The 18,709-nt window shown below is 39.3% G+C and overlaps 1 protein-coding gene across 7 annotated transcripts in view; it reads right to left on the minus strand.

The window, feature by feature from the left end:
* Positions 1 to 18,709, minus strand: part of RRAS2 (RAS related 2) — an 88,036-nt gene that overhangs the window by 13,255 nt on the left and 56,072 nt on the right. For all 7 annotated transcript variants that reach the window (XM_039471294.2, XM_010346439.3, XM_074401121.1 and 4 more), the window contains exons 2-4: positions 4,174 to 4,261; positions 3,154 to 3,256; positions 2,861 to 2,969 (exon numbers count right to left, since the gene is read on the minus strand). In XM_039471294.2, the coding sequence (XP_039327228.1) occupies positions 2,861 to 2,969; positions 3,154 to 3,256; positions 4,174 to 4,261 (300 nt within the window). The remainder of the gene's footprint in view (positions 1 to 2,860; positions 2,970 to 3,153; positions 3,257 to 4,173; positions 4,262 to 18,709) is intronic.

Consider the following 18,709-nt stretch of genomic DNA (forward strand, 5'->3'; position numbering starts at 1 on the left):
CAAGTACAAAATAACTTACTCCAAGTTAACACTACATATCTTTAGGGTGAGAGAAATATGGAAATCATTTCCTATATTGTTCTCCCACTTGTACAAAAAGAAAAAAAAAATTCCATGAAAAAAATTATAATCCAATGATATACAAACAAAGCCAGTGCCACAATATGTTGACTGTCTGCAGACAGATGGACAGTGCATACCACATTCTGGCAATCTTCAATATAGGTTGAATATCCCTTATCCAAAATGCATGGGACCAGAAGTGTTTGGGATTTTGAAATTTTTTTGATTTTAGAATACAGTATTTGCATATACATAATGTTGTTTCTTGGGGATGGAACCCAAGTCTAAACACAAAATTCATTTACTTTTCATATACACTTTATACACATAGCCTGAAGATAATTTTATACAATATTTTAAATAATTTTGTACATGAAACAAAGTTTTGACTGTGTTTTGACTGTGGTATCACATGAGGTCAGGTGTGAAATTTTCCACTTGTGGAATCATATTGGCTCTCAAAAAGTTTCAGATTTTGGAGCATTTCAGATTTCAGATTTTTGGGCTAGGGATCCTCAATCTGGTATAAAGACAACTTAAAAATAACTCATATAGACCCTGTCCCAAGCTGGTAATGGCAGAGTCTCTTTGGGTTCTAGTGACCATCCTCCTCTCCCTAATCTGCCACTGCCTACCTCACAGGAGATCTCCACCTATGCTAGGTCTCCTACCTATTCCTTTATTGGAGCTACCACTATGAGAAGGTCTGAGAAAGATCTTATTTCTATAATCAGGGCAGGAAGCATACGGGATGAGGCAGAAGTCAGTGAGAGATGGGGAAGAGAACTCCTTCACTGCACATCTACTTTCCATTACTTCCCAGATGCAATGGCATATAGAGTTTCTAGTACTAGAAAGAACTGAGAAGAGCTATAGGCAGGGTCCACTGGGCAATATCAATAAGTATAATCAGGTTTAGAAACCTCAATGAAATGGTCTAAAAAAACAACAAAATTAAATCTAAAAAAAAAGATGAACTATCTATGCTAGGTTTATAATGTTAGCAAGCCATACTCTTAATTATTTCAATCAGTTTATACTGATTTGAAATGAACAAATTTTTTCACCCTAACTTTATAACTCAGATTCGAAAGAGATCTCACAGGAAAATTTATTCTTTACGAAGCTTCATCAGTGAACATTTCCAAATGTTAGCATTAGGATAATATATCATTTTCTCTTAAGTCGGTATTTGAAATCTGGTATGCGCCAATAAAATTTTATGTATACAGCTCAAATCAAAGACAGTTACAAAACAGAAGGCTGCCCTCAAAGCTGTTTATCAACCAATTTTTCCTGATGTTTGCACTTTTCCAACAAAAATCCTAAGAATCTGTAAATACAACATAATATAAAAACAAGAATACTTAAATACCAACAAAAGAAACCATTTAAACAATACATTCCAGATTGGGGCAGAGGTTAAAGACCTTTAAAAAAAAAAAAAAACGGCCCATATAACACTGATATGGTTTGGCTGTGTCCCCACCCAAATCTCATCTTGAACTGTAGTTCCCATAATCTCCACATGTCATGGGAGGGACCAGGCAGGAGATAACTGAACCATCAGTGGTTTCCCCAATCCTGTTCTCATGATAGTGAGCAAGTCTCACAAGATCTGATGGTTTTATAAAGGGCAGTTCCCCTGCACATGCTCTCTTGCCTGCCGCCATGTGAGACATGCCTTTGCTCCTCCTTCGCCTTCTGCCATGATTGTGAGGTCTCCCCATCCATGTGAAACTGTGAGTCCATTAAATCTCTTTTTCTTTATAAATTACTCAGTCTTGGGTATGTCCTTATAGCAGCATGAGAATGAATTAATACAAATGTACAGGCTGCATTAATATACAACTGACCTTGTTTCCCTCCCCCACAAAAAGGATGAATGTATAGTGTTACCAAAAAAATCGTTTTAACTAATAAAATTTCAATAAGTGAGTAAATAACAGGTGAGAATAAGTATTTAGCCTGCAACTAAATACTAAAAATATTCTTTTCTTTTTCTTTTGAGACAGAGTCTCACACTCTCACTCGGGCTGGAGTACAATGGTGTGACCTCGGCTCACTGCAACCTCCACCTCCTGGGTTCACAATTATTCAGCCTCAGCCTCCCAAGTAGCTGGGATTACAGACGCACACCACCACACCCAGCTAATTTTTTTATTTTTAGTGGAGATGGGGTTTCACTATCTTGGCCAGATTGGTATTGCACTTATGACCTCGTGATCTGCCCGCCTCAGCCTCCCAAAGTGCTAGGATTTTAAGCACAAGCCACCGCGCCCCACCTAAAAGTATTCTTTTCTTAAAAATTACTGGTGTTAGAACTAGCCAATGTAAAGAATTAATTTAGAAATTCAGTCATTAAAGTGACTTAGGAAAAATCCAAATATTGTAATTTAAATGAAAGCCATTCTCTAAGTGAAGTTAATTTAGTATTAGCAATGAATAACTGAGGCCTTTGGGGTAACTTTAAAATTAGCCAACTAAGTTAGCTTTTTGTATGTTATCCAAGAAATTATTACATGTGAATGAAGCTGGTTCAAATACCTGCAGGCTCATAAAGTCTTCTAAAATTTTGTGTAAAACTATTTGAAAATTTAATTTCCCTAAATCTACTTCTTTTTATTTTTCACCGTTGTGACTTCTGTAAATACAGTGTGCCAGACTCAGATATAAACACTTAAGTGGCATGGAGCACAGCATTTTTTTACCAGACTTTGAATTATTTCCTTAAATCTATCAGTTCACTTACATTATCATAAACAATTGGTTTCCCAAGAGTGAAATCCCTTCTCACCTGTCTTTGATGATCCAGATCTGCTTTATTACCAATTAAAATCATTGGAAACTCATCACGATCCTTTACTCTGAGAATTTGTCTTTGAAACTTATAGATTTCTTCAAAACTTAAAAAAAAAAATCAAAAACAAATTAATCAATTTCATCAAGTATCAAAATTCAGCAAGTCTCATGCCCATTTAGTACTTTCTTATTTTTTCTTTTGCTATAAAAAAACACCAAAGTCCAAATTCAATAAAGTCTAGTGATCTAGACAAGAACAGTGAATCTACATTCTAATTTGGTACAAACCTGCCTCTATCTGTGACTGAAAAGACCAACAGGAAGCCCTCGCCAGTCCTCATATATTGTTCTCTCATGGCTCCAAACTCTTCTTGTCCTGCTGTATCCAAAACTAAAGAAAAAACAACAAATATAATTATGCCTGTGCTTTCATTTTATAAACTGCTTCCCCGCAAGGGCAAACCCAATTCATGTGGGTCCTCTAGAGAGCCTCGTACTTGGTATAATACAGAAAAGGCATTCCTTTCTTAGTACTTTATTCTCAATACTAAAGACAAATATATTCTAATGGCAGACAGTTACAGAGTTTATCTTCATCAATACTTGTTGAGTTTGTGGTTAGAATATATTACCATATTAATTAGAAGCTTAAAAACATCAAACACATTTAATCAGATGGAGTCACATAACCTCTAAAATCACTTGAATGTTTATCCCCTCCAAGGAAAATACTGAAAAGATACCTGTGAATTCAAGACAGAAATCTGAGTTATAATCACCGCCCCCCAGTAACATACTTAGGTGCAGGTGCTAATATAATTTTTGATCTCTGTCAATAGAAGAGCCATACATATTAGATAGAAGACCGGGCTTTCATTTGTGGACAGGTGGAATGTTTAGACACAAAACAGTATTTGTTAAAGCCTCCGTGCTATAAATTCTAAGTAAAGTAACAAATACTGAACCTTTTCTATATTCACTTCATCCATTTTAACCTTTGCCAAAAGGTAGGAAGAGTTGAGACCTGACATGTTTTTTCCAGTTGCCCCAGTAAATACAACTTCAACAAACTACAATGAGACTAGTTTCCCCAGAACCAGATCAATACAAATACTGTTTAACTTTTCATTTACTGAAGAATATTAAATTGCCCATTATGAGGACTCATCAGTCAAAACTTAGAAATGACATGGGCTAATATTCCAGATCCTATAATATTTCAAACGTATTATTTAACCTAGCAAAACATCAGAGCTTGCTTTTTTAAAAAATGATATGCAAATTATCAAATAAAGGAAATTTACTTACTATCTAGCCGCGCTGCTCTGTCATCTATCACACACTGCTTTGTGTAAGAATCTTCAATGGTTGGATCATAATCTGTTACAAAATAGGACTGCAAGAAAAGAAAAAACCTTATTTTAAAATTTATGGCAAGGCATGGTAACTCACACCTGTAATCCTAGTGCTTTGGGAGGCTGAGGTAGGAAGACCACTTGGGGCCAGGAGGTTGAGACCAGCCTGGGCAGCATAGCAAGACTCTATCTCTAAAAACAATACATTAAAAAATTAGCTGACATGGTGGTGTGCACCTGTGGTCTCTGCTATGTGGGAGGATGGCTTGGGCCCAGGTAGTTGGGGCCGCAATGAACCATGATTGTGCCACTGTACTCCAACCTGGGTGACAGAAAAAGACCCTGTCTCAGAAATAAAAATAAACAGAAAAATAAAATAAAATTTATGATTACCTGCCTACCAATGTACCAATGTAACTTCGCTTAACAAATTCCACTTACCCAGAACTAGTCAAAACATTTTCACTGTACTAGGGTTTATCTGGTATGTCAATTCCCCATCAAATGAAGTCTCTCATGAGCACCTTCAAGTGAAGAAAAGGTACTAGGTATCTCTAAATTTTCATATCTGAAATATGCAAGATTGCAAAAGATCTACCACAACTTTCTTCATAACTATTTAACGTTAAGAATCTAGATCTCGGCCGGGCGCGGTGGCTCAAGCCTGTAATCCCAGCACTTTGGGAGGCCGAGGCGGGTAGATCCGAGGTCGAGAGATCAAGACCATCCTGGTCAACAGGGTGAAACCCCGTCTCTACTAAAAATACAAAAACTTAGCTGGGCATGGTGGCGTGTGCCTGTAGTCCCAGCTACTCAGGAGGCTGAGGCAGGAGAATTGCTTGAACTCAGGAGGCGGAGGTTGTGGTGAGCCGAGATCGTGCCATTGCACTCCAGCCTGGGTAACAAGAGCGAAACTCCGTCTCAAAAAAAAAAAAAAAAAAAAAAAAAGAATCTAGATCTCAAACTCCAGAAAAAATAGAAAACACAGTACATTATAATCAGATCTATTTGATTTAGCAACCTAATTATAATCATCAGTCCTAAGAAGACAAATAGCTGGAAAGAAATGGAGACAACACAGAGGCCTGGAACATTCCATCTTCCACCTTTCTTTTCTCACACTTTGTCTTATTCCTCTTTCAACTGTCTTATATACTATGGTAAGAAAATACCATTTCAGAATTTTTTCATTTGTAGGAACCTCGAACTTATTCTTTCATGATATCTTTTGTTGTTTATCTTAAATTCTATTTCTCTCTTCTTTGATCAAAGCCTCCCAACTATTGAAGTCATTACCATTAAAAAAAAAAAAAAAAAAAAGGACAGTTAAAGTATCCAAGTAAGAAGGGAAGAATCTCAGTCTACATTTCCATTTTAAAAGGGTTTAAAATAATCAACTACACAGGAGACTGAGGTGAAAGGATCACCTGAGCCTAGAAGGTCAAGGCTGCAGTGAGCCACCATCATACCACTGCATTCTAGCCTCAGTGACAGGATGAGACCCTGTCTTCAAAAAAGAAAAAGGTTTAAAAAAGAAAACAACAATAATCTGAGAGAGTGCATTTCCTTCTTTTTACAAAAGGGCACTAACTAGGACACCATCATCATCCTCCTTTTGTTCTGAGTATCTCCTTTGACCTACTTTGGAATGACTTCCTCAAAGCCCATTTTCCCACTGGCTCATTACAAAATCTGAAGGAATGATCCGGAAGGAGACAGCTTAATGCTAGGAACCAGCATCAAAGGTGTTCAGCCTTCTTCAGGCAAAAAGGTTCCTGGCTCTATAAACACAGGATTCGAGGTGATCTATGCAAACACCCAAGAGCTACTCAGAAATAAGCACTCTGAACAGGACAGAAAAGAAACCCCTGGTTTGGGGATGGGATATACTAATCTGCCTGATACCATGACTTTATGTACTTTTTTTGACGGACCCTTCCACATTTTGTTTAAATCTTAAGAGTAACTTTAAGGACAGACGTGGCGGCCCATGCCTATAATCCTAACACTTTGTGAAAATCACCTAAGCCCAGGAGTTCCAGACCAGGCTGGGCAACAGGCAAGACCGCATTTCTACAAAAAATTTAAAACTTAGCCAGAAGTGGTGGGGTACACCTGTAGTCCTAGCTGCTTGAGGCTGAGACAGATGGATTGCTTGAGCCCAGAAGTTCGGGGTTACAGTGAGCTATGATCATGCCACACTACTCCAGACGGGGGGACAGAATAACATCCTGTCTCTTAAAAAAAAAATTGTTTTTAATTAAAATTAAAATTTTAAAGAATAATCACACAATAACATATCTATAATCCTATTTCTTTTTTAAATGTTTCACTTAAATGCATGATTTATTGAACAAAGTGTAAAAGAACCGTTTACCAACAGCAGTGCTTTTATCCTGTAAAACCCGAATTTCACTGACTACTCCCAGTTGATGCCTCTAAGTACTACACTGTCCCTACCGGTTTTAGCTAAAAATATAATAAACAAATGTTAAAAACATTTTTTACAAATGTCCAAGCCATACACAATAGTAAGAATTCTTTAAATGTGCTGGTTCTATGCATTGTGAGATTAAATTAAGATATTAACATGTACAAAAGAGTGCTGGTTTGACTGTTGGTATAAGATTGTTGCAACTTTAACTGTTTTAGCTCTACTAGTTATGGATATTTCCTTGGATGTCTTAACTCTTGAAACACAATCTTAATATTACAAGAATTTTGCCATATTGCTACATGCATTTATTCCACTCATTAATATTTAAGACAAATTAATTGTTGGGATTTTAGATATTTAGGTTCATGCCTAATCTTTGCTGTGTCCTATCTTCATACTTTATTTATAGAGACCATCATCTATTGGCTACATGTATGTTATAAAGAGCCATCTGCATTGAAAGATTCTTCCTCCTACGAAACATCACTCTGGGCCTATGATAGAAGCAAAAATCTCTTTCCTTCTCAAAATTCTAATAAGCCACAGGTCAGAATATCCCAAAGAAGATCATTCACTGTATGCAGGTAACGAATACAAGCATCACCTCCCACCGAAAAGACAACATTTTTGTTACGTAAACTTGGGTACCAGATATTTGAGGCAACAAATCACCAGTAAGTAATCAATCCTAGTGAAGAACAGTCCTGGGTTTAATCCTAACTCTGCCACTCTCTAGTTGTGGGACCTGAGGCAAATCACTTTCCCTGTCTAATCTTCAGCATCTGTAAAACAGTGATAGGAGCAAAATCCTGTGAAACAGATAAAATCAAGTATGCTACTGATTAATAAATGTTGACCACAATCATAACCATTATTTTTGTCATGCAGTTAAATGGTCCGAATTGGTGTTTTTTATTCAAGTATAAAGAATTGCTAAGATTAAGAGTAGCTGTAATAATTCCAGTCATAGTTACACTTCAGACCAACCACATGACCTCTGGGACTTGGTATGCGAATACTGTGAATCAAGATGAAAGCTCCCCATCTGGAGTTCTGGAAATATTCTCTGGAACTGAGCAGCAACTACACGGGTAATTTACATAAGTAAAAAACCATCAAGCCGTACATTTAATATATATACACTTTTTGTACATATATGAATTATATCTCTATAGGATATGTAAATAAAATGGCTCCCTGCTTCTTATAAGATTCCACAGTTTGTTTACGAAGTTTGCAAAGAAGTAGTATGCAAAGCCCTCCAGTTGGATCTGTGTTGTTCACCATTCAAAGCCTCATTTCCCACTACTTGAAACCCTTTGGTCAATTGTCCTACTCTGTTGATTTCACTCATTCATTTGTTTAATGACCACGTATGGAGCACCTACTAAGTATTCCATACTTTCAGAGCCCAGGGTGTTTTATACAACAATCAGTAGTTGAGCTATTACTGGGGGCAAGAGGGATTGGGGCATTTTAAATCTATGGCCAAGCCAAAGAATGGAAACAGCATGAAATGCCAATACATGCTTGTTCAGAAGGCAAGAGAAGTTAAGGCAGTTAATACTTCAGTTATGTATAGGAACTGTGTTGTGCATTCACTTATAAACACAAGGCCTCAGCAATTTGCTAGAAAAGAAAATAGTCTCTCTCCTGAAGTTATAAAAAGTTACCAACCACAACCTAGAAAGGATGTTCTGTAGCAGAAAGCAAGGGGAAAAAAAAAAAAGCACAGTATTGCACTGAGCTAGACAGTAGAGGTTCAGGCAGGAGGGTGAACCCAAGGGTTCAAAAGAGTACACTGAGGGGAAAGGAAGGGTGGAGGATGGAGAGAGCATGTGTTTCCTGATAGACATGAAAGAATGTGTGCAGAAGGATCCTAGATAGAAGACAGGGAATACCCCCATTCAAAGGGGAGCATGCCTTCCCTGTAGTATGGTGGGGCAAATAAACTTCAGTTTCTTTAAAGTTGTTTGGAGATATGGAGAAACATTTAGAATTAGGGAAGCTAGCCCATTCAGACAGAGATAAAAATCTGGTCTGGCAAGCCTGGGCAACAGAGCAAGACCCTCATCTCTACAAAAAATAAATTAGCCAGGCTTGGTGACATGCGCCTATAGTCCCAGCTACTCAGGAGGCTGAGGTGGGAGACTGAGGTAGGGGGATTCCTTGAGCCCAGAAGGTTGAGGCTGCAGTGAGCCAGGATGGCACCACTACACTGCAGCCTGAGCAACAAAGCAAGACCCCGTCTCCCAACCCCAAAAAAAGAAAAATTGGTCTGGGTAAGTTTGTTAGCAGCTCTTAATAATGCAAAAGTAGAATATTATGCTGGGATAAGCAGGATAATCCTGCTTACATGCCACCGGATTGTATAACAGGAGGTTGGGCTGGCCTCCTAAGGAGAACTGCCAACTCAGTATCTCCTCAGTCAAAGAAGCTACATTAAAGAGGAAAAGAAGGCAGGAAGGAGAGAAAAGGGGATGAGTTACCCTTCCACACTGCATTCAGTGGTAAAGAGTGACGACTCGCTTTCTCCTAACACCAAGCTATCGGTGAAAGTGTAGTTCCCAAACACTGCCACAGAGTGGTGCCTGGTCTACACACCGGGACCAGTAATTTACCGGAGATTGTGTGGAAACTCAGTGAATCCAGCACAATGGTTAAGTCTACCACCTTTGCACAGAAAAAGGATATGCTAGATCTAAGGTACCACTAGGGAGTTGTAAACAAATGCAGGACATTTCTGAGCACAGTATCATTCTCAGGAAAGTTGTAGGAGTTCCCTAAAACCATAGCGTGTAGAAGGGGGAAGGGAAAAGGAGAGGAGAGGAAGGAAACGGATGAAACAGGTGTAGGAAAACCTCGAAAACTCCTGAATCTGCACAATGTATGACTGTAGGGTCTCTGAACTTTTGTATATATTTGACAATTTTCATATTAAAATTATTTTTTTTAACCTGGTGGTAGCACATAAGGAAAGAGGAATCCTTTTTTAACCCTGAGCTTTCACCTCACTCTACTCAAGACTATATCACATAGAAGCCTGATGTTTTTTCTTGCTCAAAATATTTTCCAGTTTTTTTCTCTCCTCTCTCTCCCTCCTTTTCTCTCAACAACACATACATCTCATCTACCTTGCCTTTTATTTTTTACATTTATTGTCCATTTCCTCCCTGACCCAACTAGAAAGAAACTCCATGAGGGCAGGGACTTTGTCAGAGAGGTAAAGTGACCTACTTAATGCTTAAACATCAAGTCACTGGTGGGTCCAGTACTGAAACTGGCATTTCTGGGCTTCCTGACCAAGGCTTCTCATACTTTGCACATCTGCCTCTCTAAACATAAAACACACTCACACTCATCCTCCATTCCTCCTTCCACTGATCCCACCAAAAGTGAGATAGCTATAGGCCGGGTGTGGTGGCTCACTCCTGTAATCCCAGCACATTGGGAGGGCAAGGTGGGTGGATCACCTGAGGTCAGGAGTTCAAGACCAGCCTGGCCAACATGGTGATACTCTATCTCTACTAAAAATATAAAAATTAGCCCAGTGTGGTAGCAGACATCTGTAATTCCAACTACTCAGGAGGCTGAGGCATGAGACTCACACCTGTAATCCCAGCATTTTGGGAGGCTGAGGCAAGCAGATCACCTGAGGTCAGAAATTTGAGATCAGCCTGATCAACATGGTGAAACCCTGCCTCTACTAAAAATAGAAAAATTAGCCAGGCATGATGGTGCATGCCTGTAATCCCAGCTACTCAGGAGACTGAGGCAGGAGAATCACTTGAACCCAGGAGGTGGAGATTGCAGTGAGCCAAGATTGCACCACTGCATTCCAGCCTGGGCGACAGAGCAAGATTTCGTCTCAAAAATAAGTAAGTAAATAAAAGTTTTAAAAAAGAGAAAGTGAGATATCCTCCATCATAATTACAGCCATCACTGCTGATGGGGCATTTGCCATGTGACAGACAGATTATAACATGTCGTTTTATTACTTCATAACTGTATTTTCTCCTTTAATTCTCACAATAACTTTTTTGATAGAATTCCCATCTACTTTCTTTTTGAAAATAAGTCACAAAATCACTTTACTTCCTGAAGGTCACCCAGCTAATAAATAAGAGCACTACAACTTAAATCCAGGTCTGTTCCTAATGTTTTGATGCTCCTGATCCTAATGTTCATGCTCTATAATTCCTGCTATTTAATAAAATTCAGTGGTGGCTCAAATCTCTAATCCCAGCACTTTGGGTGGCCAAGGCAGGTGGATTCATGAGCTCAGGAATTCGAGACCAGCCTGGGCAACATGGTGAAACCCCGTTTCTACTAAAAATACAAAAATTAGCCAGGCATGGTGGTATGCAACTGTAATTCCAGCTACTCAGGAGGCTGAGGCACGAAAATCGCTTGAACCTGGGAGGCAGGGGTTGTGGTGAGCCAAGATCACACCACTGCACTCCAGCCTGGGTGACAGAGTGAAATGTCTCAAAAAAAAGAATTCATAAAATTTCAAATTTCTCAATCCTTATTGGCCAATAGAACAAGGAGTAAACATACCCCCCCCCCACACACACACACACACAAAAGACTAATAAATTTACTTTCTTTTCTTCTCCTTCTTGATCTTCTGCTCAGCTCACCCCTTACCCCCAAACTACACAAAGGTATCAGGTTATAAAACATTCTAGGGACAAAATTCTGTGATTCTCTGCTCTCCTGCAGTTTAAGCATTTCCCTATTATTAGTTGCATGCATAAAACATGTAGGTTTTTTTAAATTATGATAAACCAAAAGTGAGATTTCATAACTAGCTTCCTATTAATAGTTGCATTTATGTCTTTACTGGAGGCAATATGATGAGAAGAAAAAACACAGAGAGCCTGAGATCCAAATCCAGAAGATATCCTACTTGCTTGCTAGTTGTTTGAGTCCTTGGGTGAATTGATTTAACACATCTCCAACCCCATTTCCTCAACAGAAAAGGGCAAGAATGGCTAGTTTAGGGAAGGCATATTCCAATGCCCACTTCAGATATGGGAGTGAAGAAGGATAAGGGAAAAGGAAAAACTTCCCAGGGAGCAGATGCAAGGAACTGCTCCCACTCGCAGGGGTTAGAGGGAAGCTCACAAAGTTGTCCCTCGGGATCTAAGGGCCACAGGTCCCCAATGACTGCTATGTAGCCTCCATTCTCCTCTTCCAAGACAGAAGCACTGGCTGAAGTTATCCTGTTCCTGTACCACCAATGTATCTCTGGTGTGTGCGGCTGCCTAGGGAGGCAGCAGAGTTGAGGGAATCTGAGGTTTAAGTCAAATAGACCTGGACACAGCTCTATCATTTTTGCCAGCCGTGGGAAACTAGAACAGCTCACTTAACCTCTTTGAACCTTAGTTTCCTTGTCTATGAAATGGAAATCACACCAGCTTTGCAGGACTGTTGTGAAAAGTTATAAATACTCTATGTGGAATACAAAGCACAACAAGTGACACACAGTAGGCCCTTAATAAATTATAGTTGATAAAGCACAAATCACATCTTGTTTTCTTTGCAATGCCTTCAACATTGCAACCAGAAAATTATCTCAATACTCTCTTACCCTTAAGGTGACAACAGTTTGGACTGTCTCAACTTGAAAATAAATACATAAAAATACACGTTTATTTTATGGATACACTGAGTTAAACTCGATGGGTATAAGCATAAACCTTTCAAGACCCTCTGTAGGAAAAGTTTTTCTTTGTTCCTGAATCAAATCTAAGGCAAGTCTCATAATTTTTAAAAAATCATTCTTTGACTATAAATATAGCTCAGGCCACACGAAACAGTTCATGCCTGTAATCCCAGCACTTTGGGAGGCGGAGGCAGAGGCAGGACTGCTCGAGCCCAGGAGTCTGAGACCAGCCTTGGCAACATAGAGAGAACCCATCTCCACAAACAGGAAAAAAAAAAACAGAGTTTAAATATCCTTCAGCCCCACAAACACTATAGCTTCAACAACTTCTTATTTGCACTAATCAATACTCATCAAATTAAAGCTTCTCCCCTTCCCTGATGGAGCTGAGAAGTCTAGTTGGGCTTGGGGATGTGTGTGTGTTGGGGGGGGTGGTCCTGTCATCATCTCTCTCCCCCTACTCTCTCTCTTCTACCCCCAACAAGGCTGTCTCTGACTCCTTCTGGATGAGAACTGAAGGAGTGGTAAAAGCTATGGTGGTGTCAAAAGGCCATACCAATTAAGTGTGATGTTCATACCAACTTTCTCATGAGGGCCCTCCACATACAATTCCCAGGACTTGAGTGAGACCTGGCCATTTACAACTCCAGTCCTCAATCTCAGGGCTTCCATGGGTACCTCCTTCCTGGTTCACATCACCCTCTAGCTGGCCAAGCACAGTGTCCCTTTCTAGAGGGCTTTAAGCTGGTTTCACCCAGCAGCTCAAGGAAACACTAATGCCTTTCCAAGTACAGAGTGCTAACATATAGCCCTCCCTGTGCTCTGCTGCCCCAGGGCTACTAATCCACAGGTTTGTATACTAAATCTTTCATTTCCCAAACTCCAGGGGATACCCATTCAATTCTTAGAATGACTCCATTCAAGCCTCCCTCATCATTTGGCTTAAATGAAAGGGGCTTAAGGAGAAGCATCCTTCTCCTCTCCTCCACTATGTGTGGAAGCAGGAAAGGACACTCAACTTACAACACTAACAGTTCTTGACAAAAACATTGTCTTAGAACCCTTAACTCTCAACACTTTTATTCCCTAGAGGTAGGTATGGGCTAAGTGTGCAAAACCAGTTTAAGCCTACCCACTGGGCAAGTTCTTGGAATACGAGGATAACTCGGCACCTACTGTTTTATTCTGTCTTTTGGGTTTCAACAAAAGCTAAAATGAATTAGAGTTCCAGTTAATATGTTAAATGTACGTCTCAGGACATATAAAACTAGATTTCCATGTTTAAGGTTTTTAGAACTTTCCTGAAGTTAAGTAATATACTTGCAAATAAATCTCAAAGTATCAGCTACTGAAAAACACAGTAATTGTGACGACCGTAGTGGGGAGAGAAGAATTAGTTTCCTCAAGCAGAATAAGGACCTCGTCAGCCATTGGTAGCCTCCATTTTCTAAAACAAGAGCAGAGCAAATTCCTCTGGTAACACTAGAGAAGACTGCAGCAACTTCAGGCAGCTGTGAGCCAGAGCTGGGCTCCTCCTTGTGTCACTTTTTAGCAGCAGCTGTCCCACGTCACAGAGAACCTTTGTTCCCTGCAACATCCTCCTTTATTTTTTTATCCAATGTTTCCAGTATGCTTGATATCCCTTCACTGAAATGCACCTTTTTTTCTGACTGAAATTAGTATTTCATTTAATCTAACATGTAAAATTACAGATGTCTATAATTTAATCCCCAGAACTCTAATGCAGAATAATAAAAGCTACACTAAATCCAGTAATCCTTTTAGTTTCTTTTTAACAAAATGTAGTGAGGTCTTCAGTGTTGCCAATTGTCTCAGACTACCTAAAACAACCGTGTGCCTTCCATTTGCCTTCTATGCAGTTTCAGCTAATACATATGTATTGCCTCACATATAGTATTTAGTTGCAAATGAATGCGCCTGGCATGTGCTAGCAGAAAGTACAGTACAAAGTCAACTTACAAATGGTTCTATCACAAAAGTTTGTTTCTAAGTTATTTGATGTTCATTCCAACCTGGACTACAAAGTAAGATCCTGTCTTTTAAAAATAAAAATAAAAATAATTTTTTTTTTTTTTTCCCTACAACCAACATCCTATGGATGTAAAATAGTCTCTCACTGCAGTTTTAATGCATTTCCCTAGCGGGATGTTGAGTACCTTTTTGTGCACTTACTGGCTATCTGTATATCTTCTTTTTAGAAATGGCCATTCAAATAGTTGCCCCTTATTAAATTTTATCTTATCATTGGATGTAAAAGAGTACTTTATGTATTCTGGATACAAATCCCTTATCAGAAATATGATTTACAAAATTTTTAAAAATGGTTTTCATTCATTCCTTCATTTATAGAGATGGGATCTCAGTGTTGTCCAGGCTGGTATCAAACTCCTGTGTTTAAGGGATCCTGCCATCTCAGCCTCCTGAGTAGCTGGGACTACAGGCATGCATCATGCGCCCAGGTGATTTGCAAATATTTTCTCTCATAGCTCTTCTTATAAAGCCTTCCTGCTGTAAACGACTACACAGTTTCTAAATCTCAACCGTGGGCCAAAGTCTTATTACCCACCAACAATTCTCCAAAACTCCAATTCCATATACCCAGGATTTTTGGTAATACCTGCTCCTGTGTTCTACTGTGCTGACTGCTGATCTAGAATAAAAATTCCTTAACTGTATCTATCCCTCTAAAACCCATTCACCCCACTCCCTAGCCTGAGCTTTTCCTGTCACACTAAATTTCAGCCTAGATCATGCCCTAGCACAGTTCACTTGTCCCAGTATGCGAATTTACCCTTTTTCATCAAACCTAAGATGCCACTGATTGTAAGACCATCATTATCTTACGTGCCAGTATAAAAAATGGCCAGGTGCAGGGGCTCACACCTACAATCCTAGCGCTTTGGGAGGCCAAGGTAGGTGGATCACTTGAGCTCAAGAGTTCAAGACCAGCCTGGGAAACATGGTGAAACCTAGTCTCTACCAAAAATACAAAAATTAGCCAAGCATAGTGGCACATGCCTATGGTCCCAGCTAAGAGGGAGGTTGAATTGGAAGGATCACCAAAGCTCGGGAAGTCAAGGCTGCAGTGAGCCGTGATTGTGCCACTGTACTCCAGCCTGGGTGAACAGAGGAGACCCTGTCCCCCCATACTCCCTTAAAAAAAAAAAAAAAAAAAAAAAAAAAAAAAAAAAACAGAAGAAAAAAAAATGTTACCAATACATCTATGACATGCCTTTGATTACGAGGCATCTCAATTTCAGATATACTAAAATGTACAAGGGGGGAATGTGATGAAATACAATAGTTCTAGACAACCATATTGGTAAGGCTAGTAGTAGTAGTAGTTGTTGTTGTTGTTGTTGTAATTGTTGTTGTTGTTGTTGTTGTTTAGAGACAGAGTCCATTGCTTTGTCGCCCAGGCTGGAGTGCAGTGGTGTAATCTCGTCTCACTGCAGCCTTTGTCTCCCCAGTTCAAGCAAAGCTCTTGCCTCAGCCTCTTGAGTAGTTGAGATCATAGGCACCCACCATTTTACAGATGAGACTATTGAGGCTCAGCAGTTAAATAACCTGCCAAAGGTCACAATGTGGAACTGGGATTCAAATCATTTGAGGTCTAACTCAAATGCAGTACTTCCATTACACTTTCTTTAACCTGCCATATTAACATAGCATACAGCCTGCACCAGTTTAAAAAAAAAAACATCCTGGGCCAGGACAGTGGCTCATGCCTGTAACCCAGCACTTGGGAGGCCAAGGCAGGCAGATCACAAGGTTGGGAGATCAAGACCATCCTGTGTAACACAGTGAAACCCTGTCTCTAATAAACATACAAAAAATTAGCTGGGTGTGGTGGCACATGCCTGTAGCCCCAGCTACTCAGGAGGCTGAGGCAGGAGAATTGCTTGAACCCAGGAAGCGAAGGTTGCAGTGAGCAGAGATCATGCCACAGCATTCCAGCTTGGGTGACGAGAGCAAGATTACGTCTCAAAATAAATAAATAAATAAATAAATCCTGGTACCCCCTCAAAATAAGTGATTTGTTATTTTTTAAATTATAAACTGCTACTGTCAAATAGAAAAGTAAAGTTGTTTCATTAAAATGGAAATGCTCCATTTGTAAGTTAAGAATAAAGGTATAAGCAGGTCATTTTTTTTAAAATACACAAAGATACTCTTTGATCCGGCAATTTCAATTCTAGAAATGTATCCTGCTGATAGGTCTGCACATGTAAGAAATGACATGTACAAGGTTATTCACAGTGAACTGTCTTTAATTTAAGACACTGGTAACACAATGTCCTTCAGCAAGGACAGTGTCATTCAGCAAATGGCTGGTTAAATTATAAAATGTTCATTCATTATGAATATAACCACTGAAAAAAGGAATGACTTCATGTATTAATATGGAGTAATCTGCAAGATATGTTGTTAAATAAATACCCACAGTTTATGTATTTGTTTTATGTACACAAAATATCTCTGGAAAGATACACAAGAAACTGATTATCTGTGGAAAGCTGAACTGGGTTGCTGGGAGATATGGATGAAAGGAAAAATAATTCTTGTAGCTTTCAAATTTGAAATATGTGAATGAAATAAGGAATAAAAGAGTGTTGAAAGACCTAGTCAGATTAAACATAAACTCTTCGGTAATAAAAGCTAGATTCTAGTCCAGCTATACAACTAGCTGAGTGCTCCTAGATGAGAAAACCTCTTTCCTGGCTCTCATCTATAAATGAGGAGTTTGCTCTTCATGACCTCTTTAAGACTCTTTCCAGCTATATAATTTTATTATGACATGTTTATGCCAAATATAATTTATAAGTGCTATCGAGAATTTCCTTGTTTTAAATTTGTGAAACACAGAAAAATGTCAGATTTTTAAATGAGGAAGATCTGTTTGAAGCCCTACCTCTGCTACTTTATAGCTGAAGGATTTGCAGCAAGTCACTCATCACTGACAACAAATTTAATTACTTGCAAAGCTGAGATGAGCGCTACTTTCAAAAGTTTGTTACAAGGAGTAAAACGTGAAAACTTTCCGTACTTTACAGCTCCATATGAAATGTGAACTACTGCACACAGACTCCCCCTTTAGATGCTGTGAAGTAAAGAGCGTGTATTTTGGAGGCAGGCAGACCCACATATTCCGCTTAATTGCTGTATGATCTTGCGAAGGTTATTTAATCTCTTAAGCCTCAATTTCCTCACCTAAAAGATGAACGTAATGATTCTTACTCGAAAGGGCTATTGTGAAGATTAAATGATATTGCTAAGTATTCGGTATACTGCTTAACTAAAAATGGGCATTTAAAAATTGGCTCTTTTCCTTTCCAAACTTAGAAATGGAAGGCTGCCCATAAACAGGCAGGTAACCAACTCACTTCCAGTTCTAACTTCCCAGTCTGGACTGTTACTTCCATTTTTACTTCGTTTCCCCTCTATCTACTGTTATCTACCAATATCCTAAACCCCAATTTTATTTCTCACCTCTTCTAGAGCAGAGAATAATCTGTAGAAGCAAAACTAGAATTAAAGAGGGTGATTTCCATAGCCCATGTTCTACTACTAAACTGCTAAAACTGCCATAAGAATCTTTCCTAGGTTCAGTTACACCAGCCCATTTAATCTACAAATACTGAGCACCTACAACGTGCCACACATTGTGTTGGGAGCCGAGGACCAAATCCCAGGCTCTCACAAGGCTGGCAGTTTCTTGAAGCACTGACCACCAACAAGTAAGAAAACATAATACATCAAAGGTGATACGAACTCTGAAGAAAAATGAAGGGGGCTGGTAACAGCAGGAGCTGGAGGGGAGGATGTGATACTGCCTAAGATAGCCAGAGAAGGCTCCACTCACAATGTGACACTGGAAAAGGGAATCCTGGATCAACTGAGGGAGTGAGCTATGCTGGGATCTAGAATATCATTCCAGGCAGAGGGAACACTAAGTTAAAGGCAATGCGGTGAGAGTACTATAACATGTCTGAGGAACAGCAAAACAGCCAGTGTGGCTACACAACAAACAGAAGAGAGAGCAGTTAATGAGTTCAGAAAATTAACAGGGAAGCAGGCAGAGGCTTACAGGTCACAGTGAGGACTTAGGATTTTATTCAAGTGAAATGAAAACACTAGAGGGTTTCAGGCAAATGAGTAAAATGTTTTGACTTTCATATGAAAAGTAACACCAGCTGCAGTCAGAGATTGGACTATAGCTCAAGGGTGAAATCAAAGAGACTACTTAAGAAGCTATCGTGGTAAATCATGAAAATAGCAGCTTGAACAAAGGTGACTTCAATAGAGGTGTAAAGTGGCCAGGTCTGTGTTTACCTCCAAAGGAGAACTTATACGATTTGC

This window comes from Saimiri boliviensis, chromosome 6 (assembly GCF_048565385.1).
Source record: "Saimiri boliviensis isolate mSaiBol1 chromosome 6, mSaiBol1.pri, whole genome shotgun sequence".
NCBI lineage: Eukaryota > Metazoa > Chordata > Mammalia > Primates > Cebidae > Saimiri > Saimiri boliviensis.